Source organism: Columba livia, chromosome 1, assembly GCF_036013475.1.
Source record: "Columba livia isolate bColLiv1 breed racing homer chromosome 1, bColLiv1.pat.W.v2, whole genome shotgun sequence".
Lineage (NCBI taxonomy): Eukaryota > Metazoa > Chordata > Aves > Columbiformes > Columbidae > Columba > Columba livia.
Genome location: NC_088602.1, coordinates 80,334,308 through 80,354,343, shown reverse-complemented (window position 1 = coordinate 80,354,343; position 20,036 = coordinate 80,334,308). Strand labels below are relative to the sequence as shown.

Here is a 20,036-nt window from a genome sequence, read left to right as displayed (position 1 = left end):
ACGTATAAAGCATGGCAATCTGGAGATGGAAGCAGAAGAGGGAGAGTGCTGACTCTAGTGATAAAGGAGAAGAATTATATTCTCCATCAGATGACGGAAATAGGACTGCATCCAAGAAGCTTTATTGGATTTTAAGGAATTGTAATGAGTGTTCTGCTAAATGCAGATTGGCACTATAGCAAATGTGCTTGTACCTCACTCTTCAAGAAGAATGTCAGGGCAAATAAGTGAGATTCTCTTTAGATTGCTTGTTGATATATAATTTAATTGATCTCAACTTTGTCATGTTTGAATTTTGTTGGTATTTTCTTCACATATGCTGGGATACAGCGTACCATTCTTAGGGGCAGGAAGCAACCAATTAATGCCAGTTCAATTGTCTAAAAGTGCATAACTTGCATTTTAGGAGATACTATTTCCACGAAATACAAGCAATAATTAAACCCCTCTGACAATGGCTCAGAGACTCAAAACATTGAGGTACTGCTAATGAAATGAGGAAGACTCTTCAAAGGAGTCAGATTTGCCAGAGGAGTCTTATAGCATTCTGTAGTAGTGTGGGGTTTTTTTGCTTCTTCCAAGCTTTTATTAAATACATAATTGTTCATTATGTAATAATGGAGAAAATTTCTTAAGGCTATGGTTCTCAACTTCATTTGTGTACTACCGTGACAGGCAGTGTATAGCGTACTCAATGAAGTATGTGGTATACAGAACAGAGAAACTTGCAGAAGGCAAACTCGACATCGAGAGCAAGCTGGAGATACGCTGCCTCTTGCAAGTTACGGTGAATTATCTTACTTCCAGACTGTGGATGGATTAGATACAGACACAGTGTATCAATAATTCAATTATTTATACTCTTTTTTAATACAATGGAAAAAGCAACTGGCAAGGTAAATGGAAAAATCTTTGCTATTCAGTAAAATAAACAGTTTTCTTCCTCAGTTAATGCAGGTGTCTAAATCTGAGGTGGTATGCTTCTGGAGAGCAGAAGGGAGTTTTCTGTCAGTGTTGACCTGTCTGAAAGGGAACTCATACCAGCTGGGAAGACTGGCTTATCAGAAAAATCTCTAGGTTCATGTTTATGACGGTGGCCCACGGTCCACTGTGACTGCTGCAGACTTCTGAATAATTGGATTTACACAGAGAGAGACAGTTACTTTTCAATAGTGATTATTGTTTGTGAGGAAAAGAGAAGGCTGAGGACATGTGAGTGATAAGTATTAATTTGTTTGGAACTCGGGTTTGTAAGTGTACTTAGACATATTTTTTTGCTTAGGAAGTGTTGCTAGTCCTTGCTCAGGTAGACCTGAGAGAAAAGCTAAACATTCCAGATTTAAATCCATATGTAATTCATAAAATTGCAAGGTACAGGAGGAATCTGGGTTTTATGGTTGTGTGTGTGTTTTTTGTTCTTAAGTCTGGGTCAAACAGCACACATTACTGCAATCGAGGGGTTTATAAAAAATGTCTTTCTGAGCCTTTAAGGAAAATTGGTTACTAGTGAATGAGCCACTTAAGGATCAATAAAAGCTTCATGTCTTTCAAAACCACACTCACTACTAATGCTGTTTCCTTCTCCCCTTGCAAGCATTTTTTTCTTTGTTTCGTTTACAGACTTTGTGCCTCTAACAGCGAGATTAATGCACTGGCACGATTCAGAACCGATTTCATTGTTTGCATAGCTGCATGCAGACAGGTATCCCAGGAGCTTCTGCCTCATGGACACTCCACAGAAGCCCATCATTGATGCCTGAAAGTTTGTTTGAAATCACTAAGCTTCCACCTTTAATTGCTGCTTTCTAACACTACTGGGGAATCTTGACTATTCAAGCGCACTCTTTAATCCAGCTCTACAGGAAAAATGCATTAACCTTCATGGCCTAAACCTGCCTTCAGCCCAGGGAGGAAGGATAAATTGTTTACTCAAGGAAAGCTAGCATAAATTTTTTAATAAATTCCATTTTGTTCCAAGGAAGTTAACAATTCATCTACAATCACTTTATGTCTTGTCCTCAGTAGCTAGGTTTATTGACATTTTTTTGAATGGTGAACCCAAATGCATAAATTACTGCTGATGAAATCAAATGGTTTCTGAAATAATCTAAGTTCTTGACAAATAATTACATTTACCTTACTATTTTTCCATACACATGCTTGTCTGCATTCATACAAACAAATATGCATTTTTATCTTTGAACACGGAAGAATTAAAAGCCCAAACAAAGATTAGTGATGCAATGTTTATCAACAAAATCTGACATTATACTATTAGGAATTTCATAAGCTTTCTTTCCACTTTTAAGATATCATATTATCTCATGTCAAAAATGTAAATTTTATGATAGGCATTTCATTTTGAATAGAAATTCCTCTGCATATGACTGTATGTATGTTACAGTATTAGTTGTCTTCTCCTATTCACAGCCTCATGGAACACCTCCAGCAAGTGTACCATTGGAATAAACAATCCATCTCAAGACTGGCAAGACTCATTGATAGAGATGGTGCACAGCCAAAACCTGATCAACTCCAGAATCACTTGATAGCACAATAGGTCCTTGGAAAACTATGACTGGGTATTGAAAATGAACTGTTCTGTGTGTTAATAGAGAAAACAGGCCAATGGCTTTATGATAAAACTGACTGAAAAGATAAGAAAGGCCTGTCCTTGTATGTGTCTATCCATCCCCAGCTTCTGTGTTTTATTGCAACATGTAAGATTTTAAATATCAATTCTATTTTTAGGGAATTCTAATAGAAATATCTGATGCGAGTTTGGTTCTTCTTCCACCCCCACCTCCTTCTTCCTTACACAATGTCAAAGAATGAAATAGAATGGGGACTGGTGAGAATTTCATAGGAAAGAAAACAACTAAGTTAGTTTTGAAGACAGCAGACAGCAAGACAATGGAGTCACTTGAGGCACAGAGCAGCAACTCAAAAGTAGCAATGTTCCACTGGTAGCACTTGTTTTGCTATCGCTACTCACCCGCAGAGTTTTAATCTGAAGTGTCCCCTGATCCTGTATGGATGTTCGAGGGTCTCTGGCCGGGAAGGCAAATCCTTCTTTTAACCAGCTGATGACAGGAAGGGGGTCGCCCGTTGCCTTGCACTTCAGCAAAGCTGTCCCATCCACTGCCAGTGTCTGATTGATGGGCCCCTGGAGGATGATGGGTGGAGGCCTATCTGTCAAGACTAAACAGTGACACACTCATTGGCATCCACAGCTTCAACGATCCCCTGCTGCAGTTAGCCCTTTGCTTGACACAGCACCAATTTTAACAAGACTGGCTTAAGTTAACCTCTAAAGGGCTAAAACCCATCATTTTTGGATGATCCACAGATACATGTCAGTAATTAACTGGTATATTTGAAAAGTACTTTTATAAGAATTTTATTTCACCACCACAAGATAACACCTAGATATACAAACTTCTGTTAGCAAAGATCATCAGACTCATTTGATTAAGACAGGATGAAAATCGAGACCTTGATTCAGAAAAGAACTGAGGTAAATCTCTGCTATTTCTTCCAATTTAGGAAAGCACTTAAAGCATCTATTTAATGTCACATCAAAATGTGCTTAATTGGTTACTTGATTTAGGGCCTAAAACAGAAAATCTGTTACTGTGCAAGGTGAAACACTGTAGCCATTCTAGCCTGGGTACCAGCCCTATACCCCATGCATGCTCAACTTGCAAGATTTTGTGTGCAAAAGTATCTAACAATAATACAACGCATTTTTATAATCTGAGTGATCTAAATTACTGTACCTCTTTTCCTAGTGTAGGAAAGTTCAAACTCGATCAAGCCATGTAACAGCTTACTTATCAAATCATTTCATCACCTCTTAAATCCATGAACTCTTTTTTTTTACTCTAATAATTTACATTTGCATGCTTGAAATGCTGCTTAAAGGACTCTGTAACCAGTAAGCAAGTGCATGGCTGCACATAAACCTCATTCCATGACCAGTGGGATATCTTGAAGATGAGGTAAAATGCTCATGTTCGCTTTTCTTGGAAGACCAATTTGTCATAAATAACTCTGCTGTTGAACCTATTCTCTGAGTCATCTGTTAAGCAGCAAAACATAACCCTTTGTTTCTAAAGAATGTGTTTATACAACATGAATGTGAAATACTTGAACATAAATGAGGCTATGACTCCTGCATAAGGTCAGCATAACAGAACTGAGAGTTCATTTTTATATATTTACCTGCCATACTGCTACCCTATCAAATCTTTGAACAACTAAAAAATTAAATGAGTGGCATTAAATATTGTAACAGACAGGATTAGATCCTAAACCAGGGTAAGTTAGCCTGCCTCCACTGATGCCAACTGAGTTTGAATCATTTATTCTAGCGGAGAATCTGTTTAATCACAGTCCATACACAACGCCTAACTCTAACAACAAAGTGAAAATAAATGACTATGAAGCAATATGGTTTCTGTTGTATTTGAGCTGTTCGAGATGCAAATCTCTGGAACCTTTAACAGACCCAAAGCGCTTTCATTACACGATTTAATAAATTAAAAAGAATATTAGGGAGATATTAGTGGTAGATTTTATACCTAAAATCTTTGTTTATGAAATTGTAACGTTGCAAAAATTTTAACTACCTTCTTAACAAGATACTTGAATGGTAGAATCATTAGTATTAGCAGCACCTTGGAGTGTGAGTTAATCACATTTATTGAAATTGAAACTGAAAGGAGAAAGCCAATATAGATTATCTTTAAGACCAAAATGTGAAAGCTTTTTTGGAAATTCTGCAATATAACCTGCTGAATGCAGAGGCAGGACAGGGAACACTATATTAAAATAAAAGAGAAATTGTAAAGGATTTTCACTTTGATGTGAAATTTTTGATCTCATTAAGGTTCCTTACGACTACACAGTTCAGCCATTTGGTGAAATAAGAATTGATCTCAGCTCATATGTACTATAAGCATACCTTCAGCATGAATATATTCAAATAAAAACTTAGCTGTGCAAATTTTCATTTAGATTTAATGTAAAACAGCAAATCCCAGTTTTCTAGGTAGCTAAGAACTAATGAAAAATAATTACTTAAGTTGCTAACTATTCTGTTGCAGTTATTTGCTTCATCTAACTACCTTTCACATGTGTAGCAATGTAGGTATTTTCAAAACCTAGTGCATTACAGATACTGTTCTTCGGCTTGTAATTAGTTTTTTTTTACAGCCCAAATGAGGAGCTCATAATCCTTTAAAGAGCTCTGATCAATAGTGTAATTGAAAGTCTCCTGCCCAGAAGGAATCTTCATTTTCAAGGGTGTTATGGGTGAAAGACCACTACAGGTTTCCATGACACTGAGGCTAAAGGTTAAATGAACACTTAGGGTTTCCACTGATCTGTGAAGGACTGTATTGTCTTCACAACTATGACTTGTAAATCTTCTCTAAAACATGTATATGTGTTTGTATTCCTACTACATAGGTCTCCAGTATAAGGATGCAAAACTTGGTCAAAGGTTTAAACAGTTACATTGTAAGTATTCTAAAGAACAGAGATAACAACATAGTAACCACAAAAGGTTGGGGGCTTGTCTGTTGCTTTTATAACATTTAATTTTTTTATATAAATTTTGTGCTGTTTTCTCCTAGAAGGAAATGCTTATGTCAATTCTACAGAAATATTTTTTGTGTCTAAAATAATAACAAACTGTTTTTAAGACTATTTGTCAGCGCCATATATTCACATATTCTGGTAGCTGAAAAATTACCAGGTTCCTTTTGTGACAAAAAGCAGCTTAAATTTTGAGCAGAGTATCAGAAAAGAACAAATTATTTTTGTTAATGAACAGTTTATATACTACAAATGCAATTTGAATCAACTGAAACCATGTTTAAATTTGTGTGGAATTTGGTCGAATTACAACAGGAAATTAAAATAAGAGAATGACAAAATGAAGCCCTCAGCACTTCCAAAATCAACATGTCAAAAGTTTTCCTGTTGAATTAATAGGGAAAATCAGACACATGTCATGAAATTCTCATTACGAACAGTTGTATAAGGCAGGGTGCTCTCCTGAGAGGTGGAAAAGCAGAGACCACTCCTTCCTCTGTTTTTTTTTTGTGGAAGAGCTTCCCAGGAGATTGAGAAGTTGATCTGAATCTGTCCTATTTGAAACTGTTACACTTGCTATAAAACATGGAATATACATTTGATCAGGGTCAGGAATCATGGTGGCCAGATTTGCAGAAAAGTAAACTGTGAGTGATATTAAATTCTTCCAGGAGGATTTGAGAGAGACATATCCCTGAGTATTCAATAGACCTATAGTCAAAAAATTGCAGAGGAGTTTGGGAAAAATGCCTAACATGTCTATGCCAAATCAATGGAGAGGGAGCTGTTGAGGTACGCTGCCAACTTCTTCTCTTTTTTTTTTTTTTTATTTTATTTTAACATCTGTTCTTAATTCTTCTTATAGGTCCAGCCTTTCACTTTCATTCAAGAGACCAGAAATCTGATCTTTTTAATATCCTAAAACATTTCATTCTTACATTGAAATCCACTGGGGGAGGTTAAGCTTGCTCCTCCATTCCATTACTCATCCTATACCGCAATGGCTGGGAAAACTAGCATTGGTAGACCGATCCTACAAAGGAGCACGCAGTGGTCAACACTTTTATTAATAATATAAATAATGACTCTATCAGGAGAAACTGATATCTTCTCCAAAATACTCTATGCATAATCGATAAATTTATGGAAGACATTACTAACTGTAAACTATAATTTTTATCTTGATCGCAGACATAGTTGGAAGCATTTGGTTTATTTTCATGATCTGTCATTTTAAGACTGTGAGATGCATATTCACTTCTTGAGTTTGAAAGGATTGCTAGGACTGTGTCAATTTTTAGAATTATTTTGCTCTTCCAGATGTGCATTGGACAGTGGATGATATGATAGCCTTTCAAGAAAATACAAGATTTGAATTTCAAATCCACTGAAGGTTCTTCGCACAGTCCATAATCAGCAAAATTATCACTCAGCTCAGCACATTTCATCACAGATAGTAATCTTTTCTCATGTGAACACTTGAGTTAAAAATATTTCCAGTAAAGACTTGTAAGTGCAAAAATGTAACAACCGAAACACTGCTATATATGGTATAATTAAGCACTTGTTTTTCTGCACATGACATATGTTTTCATTCTGTATTGGAACTTCAATTGGATCTAAATTACTCTGGATCAAACAAAAATGTGCTCAAAATGAAAAAGATGGCTCACCACTATTATTAAATCATTAACCAAACAGAAAAATTCTGGGCTATGAAGTAAAACTGAAATCACCAGCCAAAAACTAGAACACTAATGCTTAAGTATGTAGCTAGCATGTACAGTGTTCATATTTTATTACATTTTTAAACCATTACATTAGATTTCCCCTCTGACAAAAATCAATAGCTTCCATAACTTCTGTCAGCATCAACCAGAACTGACATGTATGGTCAACTTCCTAACTGCAAGTAATTAAAAAATACCTGTGATCTAGCAGTACATTTATTTATATAATCTCAGTTCTGCAATATTGTTGTGGCACTTTTCTCCTGACCTCACCTTTCCTTTCATTCCAGGATGATTCAGTATTTCTATAAAGTTACCTTGTGTTATTTCACAATGACCATGCTGATAGTGGGTTCTGGGAAGTGTTTGAGGAATGCAGGCCTTGCATTCCTTGAGCAGCAAAGCCACCAGCTAATGCTTTCTCTAGCAATGTGGAATGCACACTGCCCTCAATCAGAATTAATTGTAGTTGGGTTTGCATTTTAGCAGGGACACCGAGAGCTTTCTGTTGACTTGTTAAACCAACTAATGAAAATTCCAAAGAGGTCATCAGGATTTATTATTTTTTTTCCTCCCACACAAGAAATAGATAAAGATGGACCACAGGCCTTATCTGTCAAGAGGAAGAATTTCTCATCACTAATATCCTTGAACCTCATTTGATCCTCTCGGCCCCTGTTGCAGTAAATCTGTACAGCATCAGCAGGTGCAACCATTAACAGCTCAATGTCCTCTTAGCCAATATTTGTGTGTCCTATTTATTCCAATCACAGTCATGGCACTGAATCAGGCAACGCTATGGACAGATATTAAAAAATACTGCCTTTCCATTAATTTTAAATGACTTTTTAATCTACATTTAAATTTGAATTGAATGAAAATGCATCATTTTGTCATAGACCATGAGAGAGAGGACCTAAAGAGCCTGCAGAGCAAAGGTTTCCAAAAACTACTTTACAGAAAAGCAATATGCTTGTAAAGATGCAAGGATAAGGCAGAAATTATCTTCCCTTGTCATAAAAATATAGACAGCTTTTGGAAAACAAAGAAAAGGCATCAAATTAATGCTCAAACCTCTATAACATGCGCCTGAATCTCTCTACCTGTCACTTGTGATGAATATGCTCTTGTGAAGAGCCAGATTATTCAGAAATAGACATCTTTTCAAACTTTCATGGTGCAGGCAGGTCTCTAAGGGAACACTAAAAGTAGACCTCTGCATATAACAACAGTTTTAATGGCAAAAATTCATCAAAGTCTGTCAGGAGATATTTAATGAGTCAGTTAAGATAAGGAATAATGATGCCGGGGAATGCCACAGTCTCCTAGTACAAGAGGAATTCTGTTGTTTTCTTCACTAACATTGAAGGATGAAAACTGCCTTCTACCCACAAGGGGATGAAGAGGGATTCCTGTCATACAAAAAGGATCCATGTTTGTAGATGGAATAAGGTAAACTTCAAGGTAGGATAACTTTCAAACCCAAAATTTTGAAATGGAAAGCATCAGTACAGACCATATACTGCTTTTCCTTTCCTGAAAACCCTGCCTAAGTATTTACATGTCTCTTTTTACATCTAAACATACCGAGAAATTCTTAGAACACAGCTCTGATGTAAGGAACTAAAAGAGCCACATATTGCAGCTGTTCTAAACCAACAGTACTCCAGTAAGTTCAAGGCAACTGTGTTGATTTAATTGAATTAAGGACACATCCCCAAACTAGCTGCCTAAGATTATACTGAAGAATGGGACAGAGATGGGAATTGATCCTGATTTTTCTACAGCCCAGTTCACTGCTTTAATCACAACCTATTCATTCCTCATATTTTTTTTCAGTCTTATCTTAGCCCTAGTGAACGGAGAAACTTGTTTTCTCACCAATCCTATTCCAAGCTGGTTTGTACCCTGTTTGTATTATTAAGGAACCTCCAGAAAGAAAGCAAAAGGCAAACTAGACTTTGCTGCCTTTTTGACACCATAGAGAATTGCAGAGAGACCTTTTTTCCCACTGTATTTTCTGTAGAAATTGTCTGTTTACTTGCATGAGTTACATGATCTCACATACTTTTATTTACACTACTTTTAAAATACTTTTGACATGAAAAAACAATAGGAATTTCTATAGCTTACCATCAGTAACCTCCAGCTGAGCCTTTGCTAAAATGCTTCCAGCAACCGTCAGCGCTTGACAAATGTAATAGCCTGCATCAGACCGCTGAATGTTGGTGATAGTGAGGTCTCCAGTTGGTGACACTGAATACCTGCTGTTGGGTTGGAGAGGCTGGTTTGGGAAGAGTAGGTTCTGCAAAGACAATTCATCTCACATCAATTCAAAACATAAAAGCACTACTTATCCCTCAGCTAGATACACAATGATTTTTCTTTAAAAGAACTATATATAAACTAGAAGAAAAAGGTAAGTGTGGTTATGACTTTATGAACACATAGAGCTAGCTTTCCCTGCCTTGGGCAAATCGCAGTTTGTATTAGAAACAGCCCTTTGACAGCACACAGTGGTGTATTCTGGCTGGGGCTCTAGGCGAGGAGAAATTTTCCAACAATCACACTTGCGTGATTTGTATTTGTGACACATTCATCTTCCTTCTGAATTTAATTGTAATAATATACTTAGTTGGCTGTCAAACCAGGAGAACACAACACTACAGTAAACATTACAAAACTAGCTGAAAGAATTGAATCCTGGAGACTTGAGGGAGCATAGCACTATTGTTTGGCTGTGAATATATTCTAGGTAAAGAAGAAAGTAAGAGTGTGGCACAGATGGAAAGCTGGGAGGAAGATACAAACAGGTCATAAAGTAGGAGAAGCTGGCAGAGCATGAAATCTTAAAGAAGAAGTAAAAGAAAATTAAAACTGAGATATACCAAAGGAGAAAAGCAGCATGGAGCCTTGAGGGTGAAGAGAAATGGTATAAATCTGATGTGGAAATCATCAGAGACAAAAAAATAATTTAATGTAGGATAAGACATCAGTTAGCATGAAACAGGGAGATTAGCTTTTGCCTTCGGGCTGAATTGGAGAAAAAAGAGATGTCGATATGAATAAGTGGAATGGATACAGCAGTCACTGCATATGATGAAGGGCTGAATGAATCAATAATACAGAAGCAAACGGAAAAGCTTTTAGTGGTGAGGGCTACATTTTCAAGGAAAAAGTTACACCATTTGGCATAGCTCTTGATGTGAATAAAAAGGGAGGCAATGGCAATGTGAGCAGAAAGGTCAGCAGCATTGCCCAATGAGACAGACAGGGGAGCAGAATAAAAAATAATTAAACAACAGTAATTCCAGTCTGTCCTATATGTCAACACAACATGCCCCTCTGAAAAGTACAATTGTTTGTATCAGGAATATCCCAACACACTGTTAACATGCTGTGATAAGCTTTCAGTAATTACTGCAGATCTGTATAGCTCTGCTGTGCCTTCTAATGATGACTCCATACTAACTTTTAAACTTGTCTATATGGACTAAAAAGAAAATTGTACAGTAGGGTATTAAACCAATTTTCTGTAGATCGGCTTCTTCTGCAGTAGACCTTAATGGTTTACAAAAAAAATATTTACAACTGACAAGCAACAAACTTGGATTTAAAAAAATTCTTTGAAGTGAAACTCACACCTTTATCTCTCTGGTTTTGGCAATAAAATGAGAGAGGTATGCTTTAAATAAGATGCAACACTTCAAGTATCCTTATAACTGTACTAACCTACTAGGCTACCTGTCACCCGAGGGTGAGTCTTTCCCCTTACCCTTTTCAATGTCAATGTTCAAGAAATTTTTCACAGCAAATTTTTTGTCAAAAATCAATATGCACCCAGTAAACATGTCAGATCCAATAAGAAAAAAAGTGTGAAAATTCTGTAACGATTTCAGGCTACAGGGCAAAGTGCGTCTCAAAAAATTGCCATGTTTTCTGAATTGCCCTAAAACTTGCAGAATAGCACCTGCTTGACACAGATACCTACTGAATGAGGGTATGATGAAAAATCCACTAAATTTTATGACAAAGCTGAGAATTGTGATATGGATGAGCACGACTCCGATTTATCACTCAGTATGCAAAGAGCAAAAAGGAACACAATGTAAAAGACAGTTAAAGGATCAAGCTCCTAATTCTTATGAGGAAAAAGATCCAGAATATTCATAATTTCATTTGAAAGGGGAGGCTACCCTTCTTTTTTATCTTCAGCAAGGGCTTATCTGTTTTTGGAAGGTACCACATCCCAATGAATATTCCACACTCCAGGAGGAGCTTGTCAGTCTCCTGACTCCTCCCTTCAAAGACCAGGTAACAATGAATTATAACTTGTCCTAAATCTCTTACAATCGCTTTTGAAATGTTTTTACAAGGTCACTGGTTTTAATTAGCTGTCGGGTTGCTCATCTGGGCACAATGGTGGCAGGCTGGGTTGCAAACAGGGAGACCAGAGTCATCCCTGACATGATACCACTGAATTTCCCTCAAGGAAGAGTTTAATCTAGAGAGTCTAAAGGTTACACATGTCCTTCCTTGGTGCATTTGGCTGTTATGCTAGGCTCTGGGGAAAATGCTACCAGGTACAAAGGACCAGCTGTTTAGGGACAAGATGGCACAAAAATTGACTCAGGAGAGAAGAGCTGTGCTCCCTTCCAGCTGGTTGTGCTCAGAAACACAGGATAGAGAAATGGATTTACAATGAGAAATGCCCTGCAATTACTGGAGTAGGCTAACATGACTACATCACATTACTCTGAACACTGATAGTAGTGCCGCAAACAGTTCCTCGAGTAGAAGAAGCAGCAAGCGTTGTAAAGCCCAGCAACAACTTATAGCCAGGTGAGCAAATGAGTAAAGTCATGTATGTTCAGTGGACAATGCCTAATTTGGCCAAAATACTGCCCTTCATATTTATATAAAGAAATATAGTTATGTGGAAACTCACCTATTCTGTGGTGTCTCATTGCAAAATCTGACAAGTTGTATATTGAGATGGTAACACTGATCTATGTTACTTCACTGATGCTCAACTAAGATCAACATAAGGGTGAATATTAACATAGTGAATCAGATTGAGCTACGTTTCAACCATTGATTATAAAACATGTAGGTATCAATTTTTATGTTGCATTTATTTGCCAAAAAAGACCATTCTAACCCTTAGGGATCTGGTTTTCAATCTGGTAATTAATTTTCCAGGTTTGTAATTAAACAGCTTCAACATGGTACAATCAGTAGGTAATAACATTCAATTAAAGACACAAGATGCATTTTCACCTTAAAATGTTTTTACCCTTGAAGTGATACCAATGGAAGAGGATAAAATAGAGTATTAACACTTTTCAATTACGCTAAATGACTTCAATCCTGCAAATTATGTCCTACTTTAATTAGAAGCTCTTCTCTTTATTACAGCATGATGGATGTCCACTTTATTAGATTCAAGTGTGACACTATAAGCTCACTTTACAAAAACATTAACATGTTATTAAAATGCTCTACAAGGAAGAGTTTTGAAATGCTTGCTAGCACATCAGTACTTCCTACTTTAATTTCAACTTTCCCCTTGGAACAATTTTCACCTTAGTGAGACTCACCATACTGTGCTTTTCCAGGATGCAATCCATGGAGGCTAGATCTAAAGTTCTCCAAATAGTATGCTGAAAGAAACACACTGGAGGCTAAGCTTATACTCATACACACACTCATAAGAGTGTACCTCTGTGAGCCACAAATGGAACAGAGCACAAAATGCTGTCAGCCTTGGCCCTGTCATTCTGGACCAGTTATCTGACCTCCTGAGAAGGTGAAGCAGGAGCAGGTGGGGCAGAGAGGGAGATCTGCCATTCAGTTCATATTAAAGTGAGCAGGTACACACAATGCCTCCAGCTTAGACAAAAGGCACACCTGTACTTCACGGCACAGTGGGGATACTTGAGTTAACTCACACATCACTGTATGGGAAAAAACTAGCACAGGGCACTGAAAAGACTAGTTTAGCCAACAGAGAATGGTACACAGCATAGATATATCAACAGACATAGCCATAACAGGCTTCATCAGGGAGCTCCAGAAGGCACTGTCTTTGGGCATCCACTCGCCCCTTTTAAATGTTTCTCAGGTGCAAAAGAGAATATGACACATAGTTTACAGAGTTCAAATTTATCATGATAACATGAGTCGCATGTTGAAAGCGAGAAGGCCTGACTTCTGCTGTAACATAGTGACAATACAGCAAAGCAGTAAAAAAAATGTTACAGCATGACACTCGAATATTAAGCTATAGAAGTTAGTATTGACTGATGGCAACATTGACTGCTACATCAGAAATTTTACTTTCAAAACATGACAGTAAGGATGAGGAAAATATTTCCAAAACCAGATTCAGAAATTTCCTGAGATAAATATACTGAAAAGAACATTCACATTCTCAAAACCTATATCTCTAAGCACTATGAGGATATGCCAATGCAAATCAGCTTGCTAGCTATATATCTGCTTGATCATGTCTAGACAGATTGTTAACTTTAATTATCGACTCTGATTAGTTAAAAATCGAGTCATACCTTTCTTATCTAAAATGCTGGTAGAGAATAGTGATAGTTTAAAAGACAAAGTCCTGTGAAAGATTAAAAGAATCCGTGAAAGGTAACATAAATAACGTTCTAAAAATTTAACAATATAACCGCTTAGAAAGGCTTGAAAGACACAGGGTGTTCATAACTTACCTGGCTTCCTTCTTTTTGCCAGAAAACAGCTGGCTGGGGGTTTCCTTTAGTTTCACAAGGAAAAGTCACTGTTCGACCCTGGGCTACAATCTGGTCTCGTGGTCTCACCACAAACTGTGGGGGAGCTACAATGTAAGAAAATATATGGTGTAAATTTAGGATATTTTGCAAAGGGGAGATCAGGAAAATTGAAGGAAAGAGACGACATCATGGAGGTTTGTTTTATGTCAGAGGACATAACACCAGAAACATTGATTAGTATAGACAGAACTAATATAGAAACAAAAACAACAACAGCAACAAAAAGAGTAGCAATAGCAGTACGTGATATCCCCATTTTAAAAAAAAAAAAAAAAAAAAAGAAACAAAAAAGAAACATTACAATCATACATGCTAGAGTAAATTCTGATGACAATAAATGCTAAGGAGCAGCAGTCAGGTGTTTATGATGTTGGCTCTGGATGCATTCTGCCTATCAGCACTCTCATACCCTCTGTGCTTCACAGAGCTTGCTACTGTGCTGGAGCTATCGTGTTGCAAGGTGTGAATTAGGATATACAGACAGCCTTTTTCAGTCTGCCCCTCTAGACTTTTAAAAAAAGATTGAGAAAGGAGAGGAAGGTCTGGATGACAGCAGAAGGAGAGAAGTTAAAGAGCTCCCTTGCTTCTCTTAGGGGTAGCATGGTCAAGAATGGAGTGGGAAGGAGGGCTTGCTGTAAAATAATGGTTGCTGAAACAACACCAATTTGGGAGATCCAGATTTCAGCATGTGCACAGATAAGAAAGAATCAAGAGTTGAAGAGTTAGTGGGCAGTAGTGAGTGATGAATAAGAAGGAATAGGTATTCCAGGAAGAGACAAGGAAAAGAAAAAAGGAGAAAGTAGAGTTAAAACAAGAAAGAAGAACCAGGATTGGCTATGTTTTCAAGTGAATGGCATTAACAGTGTTCAGACATAGGGGACCCAGAAGCACAGTCAGAAGTGAACAATTTCTAAAAGAGAAGTGTAGGTTTACTTGTTTGGGGGTATTGATGTAGAACAGACAGTCAATGTTCAGTGGGAATAAGAAGGGGAGAGAAGAGGTGTTAATGTGCAGAAGGAAGGTGGGGAAGAAGCAGTGTTGAAGGATTTGAAAGAAAAAACTTGACATCAGTGACTACGTTGAGCATAATGTGATAAAGCAAATGACTTTTCTATGCATGACATGCAAACCTTCCAGTCTTAGTTCTACATTGGAATTCACTGGAATTGGATTTATACTGTTTGGCATCTCATAAAAATGTAAGCAGTGTCTCCAAATACTCTCTTCAAAAGACTAACTTTTGAAGGACACTGAAGAAGAGGACAAAATCATAATAATAATAAAAAAACACATTAGTTTTCTTCTATTCCACTATTGGTTTGGTTATTATGTAGAGGGACGGTTTAGGAACACTAAGCTTCTAGGTAAACAGAATTTAAGTGTTTTAGAAAACCATATTTTCACCATTATAATTACAAACTATTTAATTAGGCACGAAGAGCAATCAAGACCCAGCTTCCGATTACACCTGCTGACAGCACAGACGCAAATCTGCTAACTGCATAGAAATGTATGCAGATCCAGATTTTTTTAAAACACACTTTACAGTTATCTCACGAGGTACTCCCCAAGGCTTTACAGATCAGCAGAAGTCTAAAGAGCACCAGTTGAACAGCATTGGTTGAATGCATTCTTAAAACAAGACCTGCAAAGCACTTAATAAACATGAATCATCATCAATTTAGAAGGCAGAGAGTAAGGACAACATGAGGAGTCTTCTTCCTGCCTCATACTCCTAAGCATAGGTTTTGGCCTCTCTGGAGGGACAAGTGTCCACCTCCTCCCCAGGCCTCAGCAGGTGAGAGGTGAAGGGCTATGTGCCCCACTGCTGCCCGTTTCTGTCTGTATGTTTTGAGGTTTCTACAAGAACATAGGTGTTGTTATACATACTCTAGAATCTGAATTCATCCTGTACTATTCCTAAAGTGCTGGACTGCAGCAAGTGACTTGGTTTTACCTCACCTTGCTCTACCTAGCATATCTGTATGCAATCCCTACAGGTGTCAGAAGGCAGTAATGTGGTAATCAGCAACATGGGATTGTTCATTCAATCATATGGAAAGGGAAAGAGAGAAAGACCTTTAAGTTGTGAATTAGAAACCTCCATTCCTGTAGGCATACCTTACACTAAGGTATCTCTACAGTTCTGACCACCCACTTAATAAAGGTCACTGAATTACTTCAGTGTTTGCTGCTCAGACATAGAAGTTCATTGCCTGGGATATTAATATAGAATCAATAGCAACCTCAGGCAGAAGGAAGAGCAGAAAACCTCTAGCTTCTTCAGGTGTTATATCTGCATTTGGCAGTAACTACTTCTGCATTTATACAGTCTTAAAATTACATTTGGCTCTGCGAGGCTGATGTGGCCCCCAGTGAAAATGAGTTTGACACCCCTGCCATAGATCATACCTAAGCATGATCAATGCCTAAGATCACTTTGTAGGCATGTTTGGTGCACTGAGGGCATGTTATGTGCACGGTGCTCTGAGGCAGCTCAACGGAAGAAAAAATGAGTCTATCTTTCAAATCACATAACCAAATAAATGCAAGGTAGGTAAGTTTAAGGGTTCATCTGAAACATTCTCACACACACAAGGCTGCACTGTGAGTCAAAAATTCAAACCTCTGAGTAGAGGTGAAAGCACTGAACCTGTTGCTGTAGCAGACTTTCCAAGCACTAAATTAAGGTAGTTTGGTAGTCAAGGAACAATGAGAGATAAATGTCCTAATTTCTACTCGGTTTCTAGATTTCGATGTACTTGTAACTTTGAACATCTCTCATTTTTCTAAGAGCAGAAAACTGATCCTTTCTTTTGCAAAAAGAGACAAAAGAAGCTGGAATTAAGGCTGTAGCTCAGTCCAGATAACAAAAACAACAGGGACTGACAATGTTGCTCTGTTGTCTCCCTGCCACACACTAAGTCTGCTCTAGCATTTGCCATACTAGGTGAACAGAAGATCCGTGGCCTCATAGGTGCTAATTTAGACTTTTTAAAGACTACAGTAAACAATGATGCATAGTTATGCAAGGATTTTTTCTAGATTTTCTCTGCAGCCATAGTTATTATAAATTCACTGTAAAAATAGATAAGTGAATTGTAGCTTTTATTTAAACATAATATCTTGATCACACAAGGAGCTGACTTCTATTAGTCACTATTAATTAGAGCACAAAACCAATTCCTTCAGCCAAACTATTTAATACCGTAATTTTAAAGAACATAAAAAACGTCATTTTGAAAAAATAAAACCTTGTATGTGGGTTTTTTAAACTTATTCAAAGATGGGTTCTAGAATGTAATCAAGGAAACCCCCATTTTCTTACAGTTTGTTGTCATATTCAGCTATATCTGTTTATAGACAGCCTCTGATAAAAATGACCTTTCATACAGCATTTAAACAATGTTTTCACCATACCAGTACTATCTATCAATTTCCACTTGAATAATGCAAATTTACAGCTGAAAGTAACAGTTAATAATTGCAGGAATAATTCTTGGTCAAGCATAACTACCAAAGCAGTAGGACTACCATTATCCCCAGAGAATGCAATGTGATCCTGCTCAGAGACAGCAACGCTTCTTTGACAGAATAAGCATTTGGGCTCTTTAATTTTCCTGAAACAGAGCTCATTATCTTCATATACACATGCTGTTTACAAAGATAGAGCAATACTAATACTGCCATTTTGCAGAAGGTTAACTGAGATCATTACTTCCTCAAAGGCTGGCTTCAGTGGAATGTTGGAAAAAACCTAATTCACGCCATTATTGCTTCTCTCAAAGTAGGTGGATTTTTAGAACATTCTGAAAAGTTACAGTTAGAGAAATAACAGCAGGCTTGATATGCTTCAGCTGTTAAAGTTACGTGGTACTTTAATGCTTAATCCAAGCTAAACATTGGGATCATTAGAAGAATCTGTTGAAAAAACTATTATGAAGCAGCACAGTGAGTGTTGTGCCTATCAAACTATTGCCCTTAACTGTTTCAGATGTAATGTTAACCAGATTGGAATAAACAGAGTGGAAAAAACTCTTGCTTAATTGACATTTGAATGTCAAAGACTCTAAAAGGAAATATATTGCTTGGAATCTAGGGGACGAGAAAAAAATATGAAAAAAAAAATAGAACATTTAAGTCTACAGACCTAGCACACTTCTATTGAAACTTTTTTTGTTTTGTTTCTGAGAAATTTAAATAGTACACAGTAAATTAGATTTGATTTCTGGCAAATTATGCTTTGATACTGCATTCAGCAAGTGCTGGCTTCAATCAATGTCACACTAAAGCTCTGTTATGCTAATAGCCGCTTGTGAGGCTGAGCGGGATGATATGGAAATCAGGTGGTTGAACATGAATAGAAAGCATAGGCCACGAACGAGAGGGCTTTGAGACGAGGGGATGGGGGGACCCTAAGGTTAATCACATCATGTTCAGAACTGTTTTTACAGCACAGAACAGCATTCTACTGCAAGAATTAAAATGGAGATAGAAAAGCATGAGCAGTAGTGAACATTAGTTACGTTGTTCAAAACGGGAAGAGTGTATTTGTTGTGCTCTTTCTAGATGTCATTTTATGCATGACTGAATGGATCTTTTATTCTATTAATAAATGTATATGAAAGTAGCCTCTGCTCAAGTGTTGAAGAGCTTTAGGAAAAAAAACAAAAACAAAAAACAAACAACAAACAAATACTGCAAATCCTTTCAGAGGGATTTCTCGACTCTTCTGAAATATTAATAGTTAGCACAATCTCCAATCTGATGGGATGGATTGCATTCATTTCTTCCCCAGCAGTGTTCCTGAATACTAAAGGTTACGCTGAGTCACCAGAAGCTGATAAAGCTGCTGATACAGAGAAGCTTGACTGAGACAGTGAGTTCATCCCTCCTAGGTGAACTCTGGTCAACCGATAAGAAATGTGGCAGAAAACTCAGAAGAGGAGTGGAAAGTTACCCCAGGAACATGTGAATTAATAGCAAAAACAGACTGATCCCATATCAAGTATTAGCAACATTTTCATCCAGTTACACAGTCTTCTGAGCTGATCTTCTGATTTGTGGTTCACATTGACATCAATGATCCTATGGGAATTTTAATATCGTGATTTGCTCACAGCATCTCCCTCAGCTCATGTGCCCTGGGGTGCATACATTATATTGGTGTCATTTTAATTAAAGGTCCATATTGTAGCAAATTTTAATCCAGTATTGCTACCACAAGCAGAAAGAGAACTGTAACCACGGCAACTAATATCAGTGAGATTGTTGTTGTTGTTTGTTTTTTTTTCTCAACATCTTCAATTACCTGAGGCCACCACTATGGGACCAAACTCATTTTACATAATCCAAACAATTTTCAGATAATGAAAAATTTAGTAATCTTTTAATTACTTAGATAAAATGTCCTTACATTCCATGGCATACGAGGTTTTATTCAAAGCTCACTGAAGTTGGTAGAAATTCTCCTATTGGCTTGTGTGGTCTTTGGATCAGACCCACTTAAAAAATTATATATTATAGGAAAAGAATGACAGCAACAAATATTGAAGAGCTTAAATTACAGATTTGACAACCTTTAATTGCAACTAATTTCAGTTGATAGTGAACTGCAAATGAAATTCATCAAGAAGATTACTTAAGCAAGCTAAAATGAAAAGATGGAATTGTTTATTATCCATAAACATATTTTTGTGACTGGTTCAAAGGGGGCAAGGTGAAAGATGCTGATTTGTAAATTTTCTAACCAAAACTCAGATAATGCTCACTGACAGGGGAAAAAGGTTTGAGGAACAAGCAGAAACACATTGGCTGGTAAAGCATCAAGATTCTTTGAGACTCAGCTCTTCTTCCAGCAGGGAAGAGAGAGCAGATCAACCTAATAGTCCTA

At 37.2% G+C, this 20,036-nt stretch overlaps 1 protein-coding gene across 19 annotated transcripts in view; it reads right to left on the bottom strand.

Annotated features, from left to right (window-relative positions):
- ROBO2 (roundabout guidance receptor 2) overlaps positions 1-20,036 on the bottom strand; it is a 1,092,721-nt gene that overhangs the window by 95,000 nt on the left and 977,685 nt on the right. For all 19 annotated transcript variants that reach the window (XM_021299764.2, XM_021299765.2, XM_065064248.1 and 16 more), the window contains 3 exons: positions 14,063-14,187; positions 9,465-9,636; positions 2,996-3,201 (listed from right to left, as the gene is read on the bottom strand). In XM_021299764.2, the coding sequence (XP_021155439.2) occupies positions 2,996-3,201; positions 9,465-9,636; positions 14,063-14,187 (503 nt within the window). The remainder of the gene's footprint in view (positions 1-2,995; positions 3,202-9,464; positions 9,637-14,062; positions 14,188-20,036) is intronic.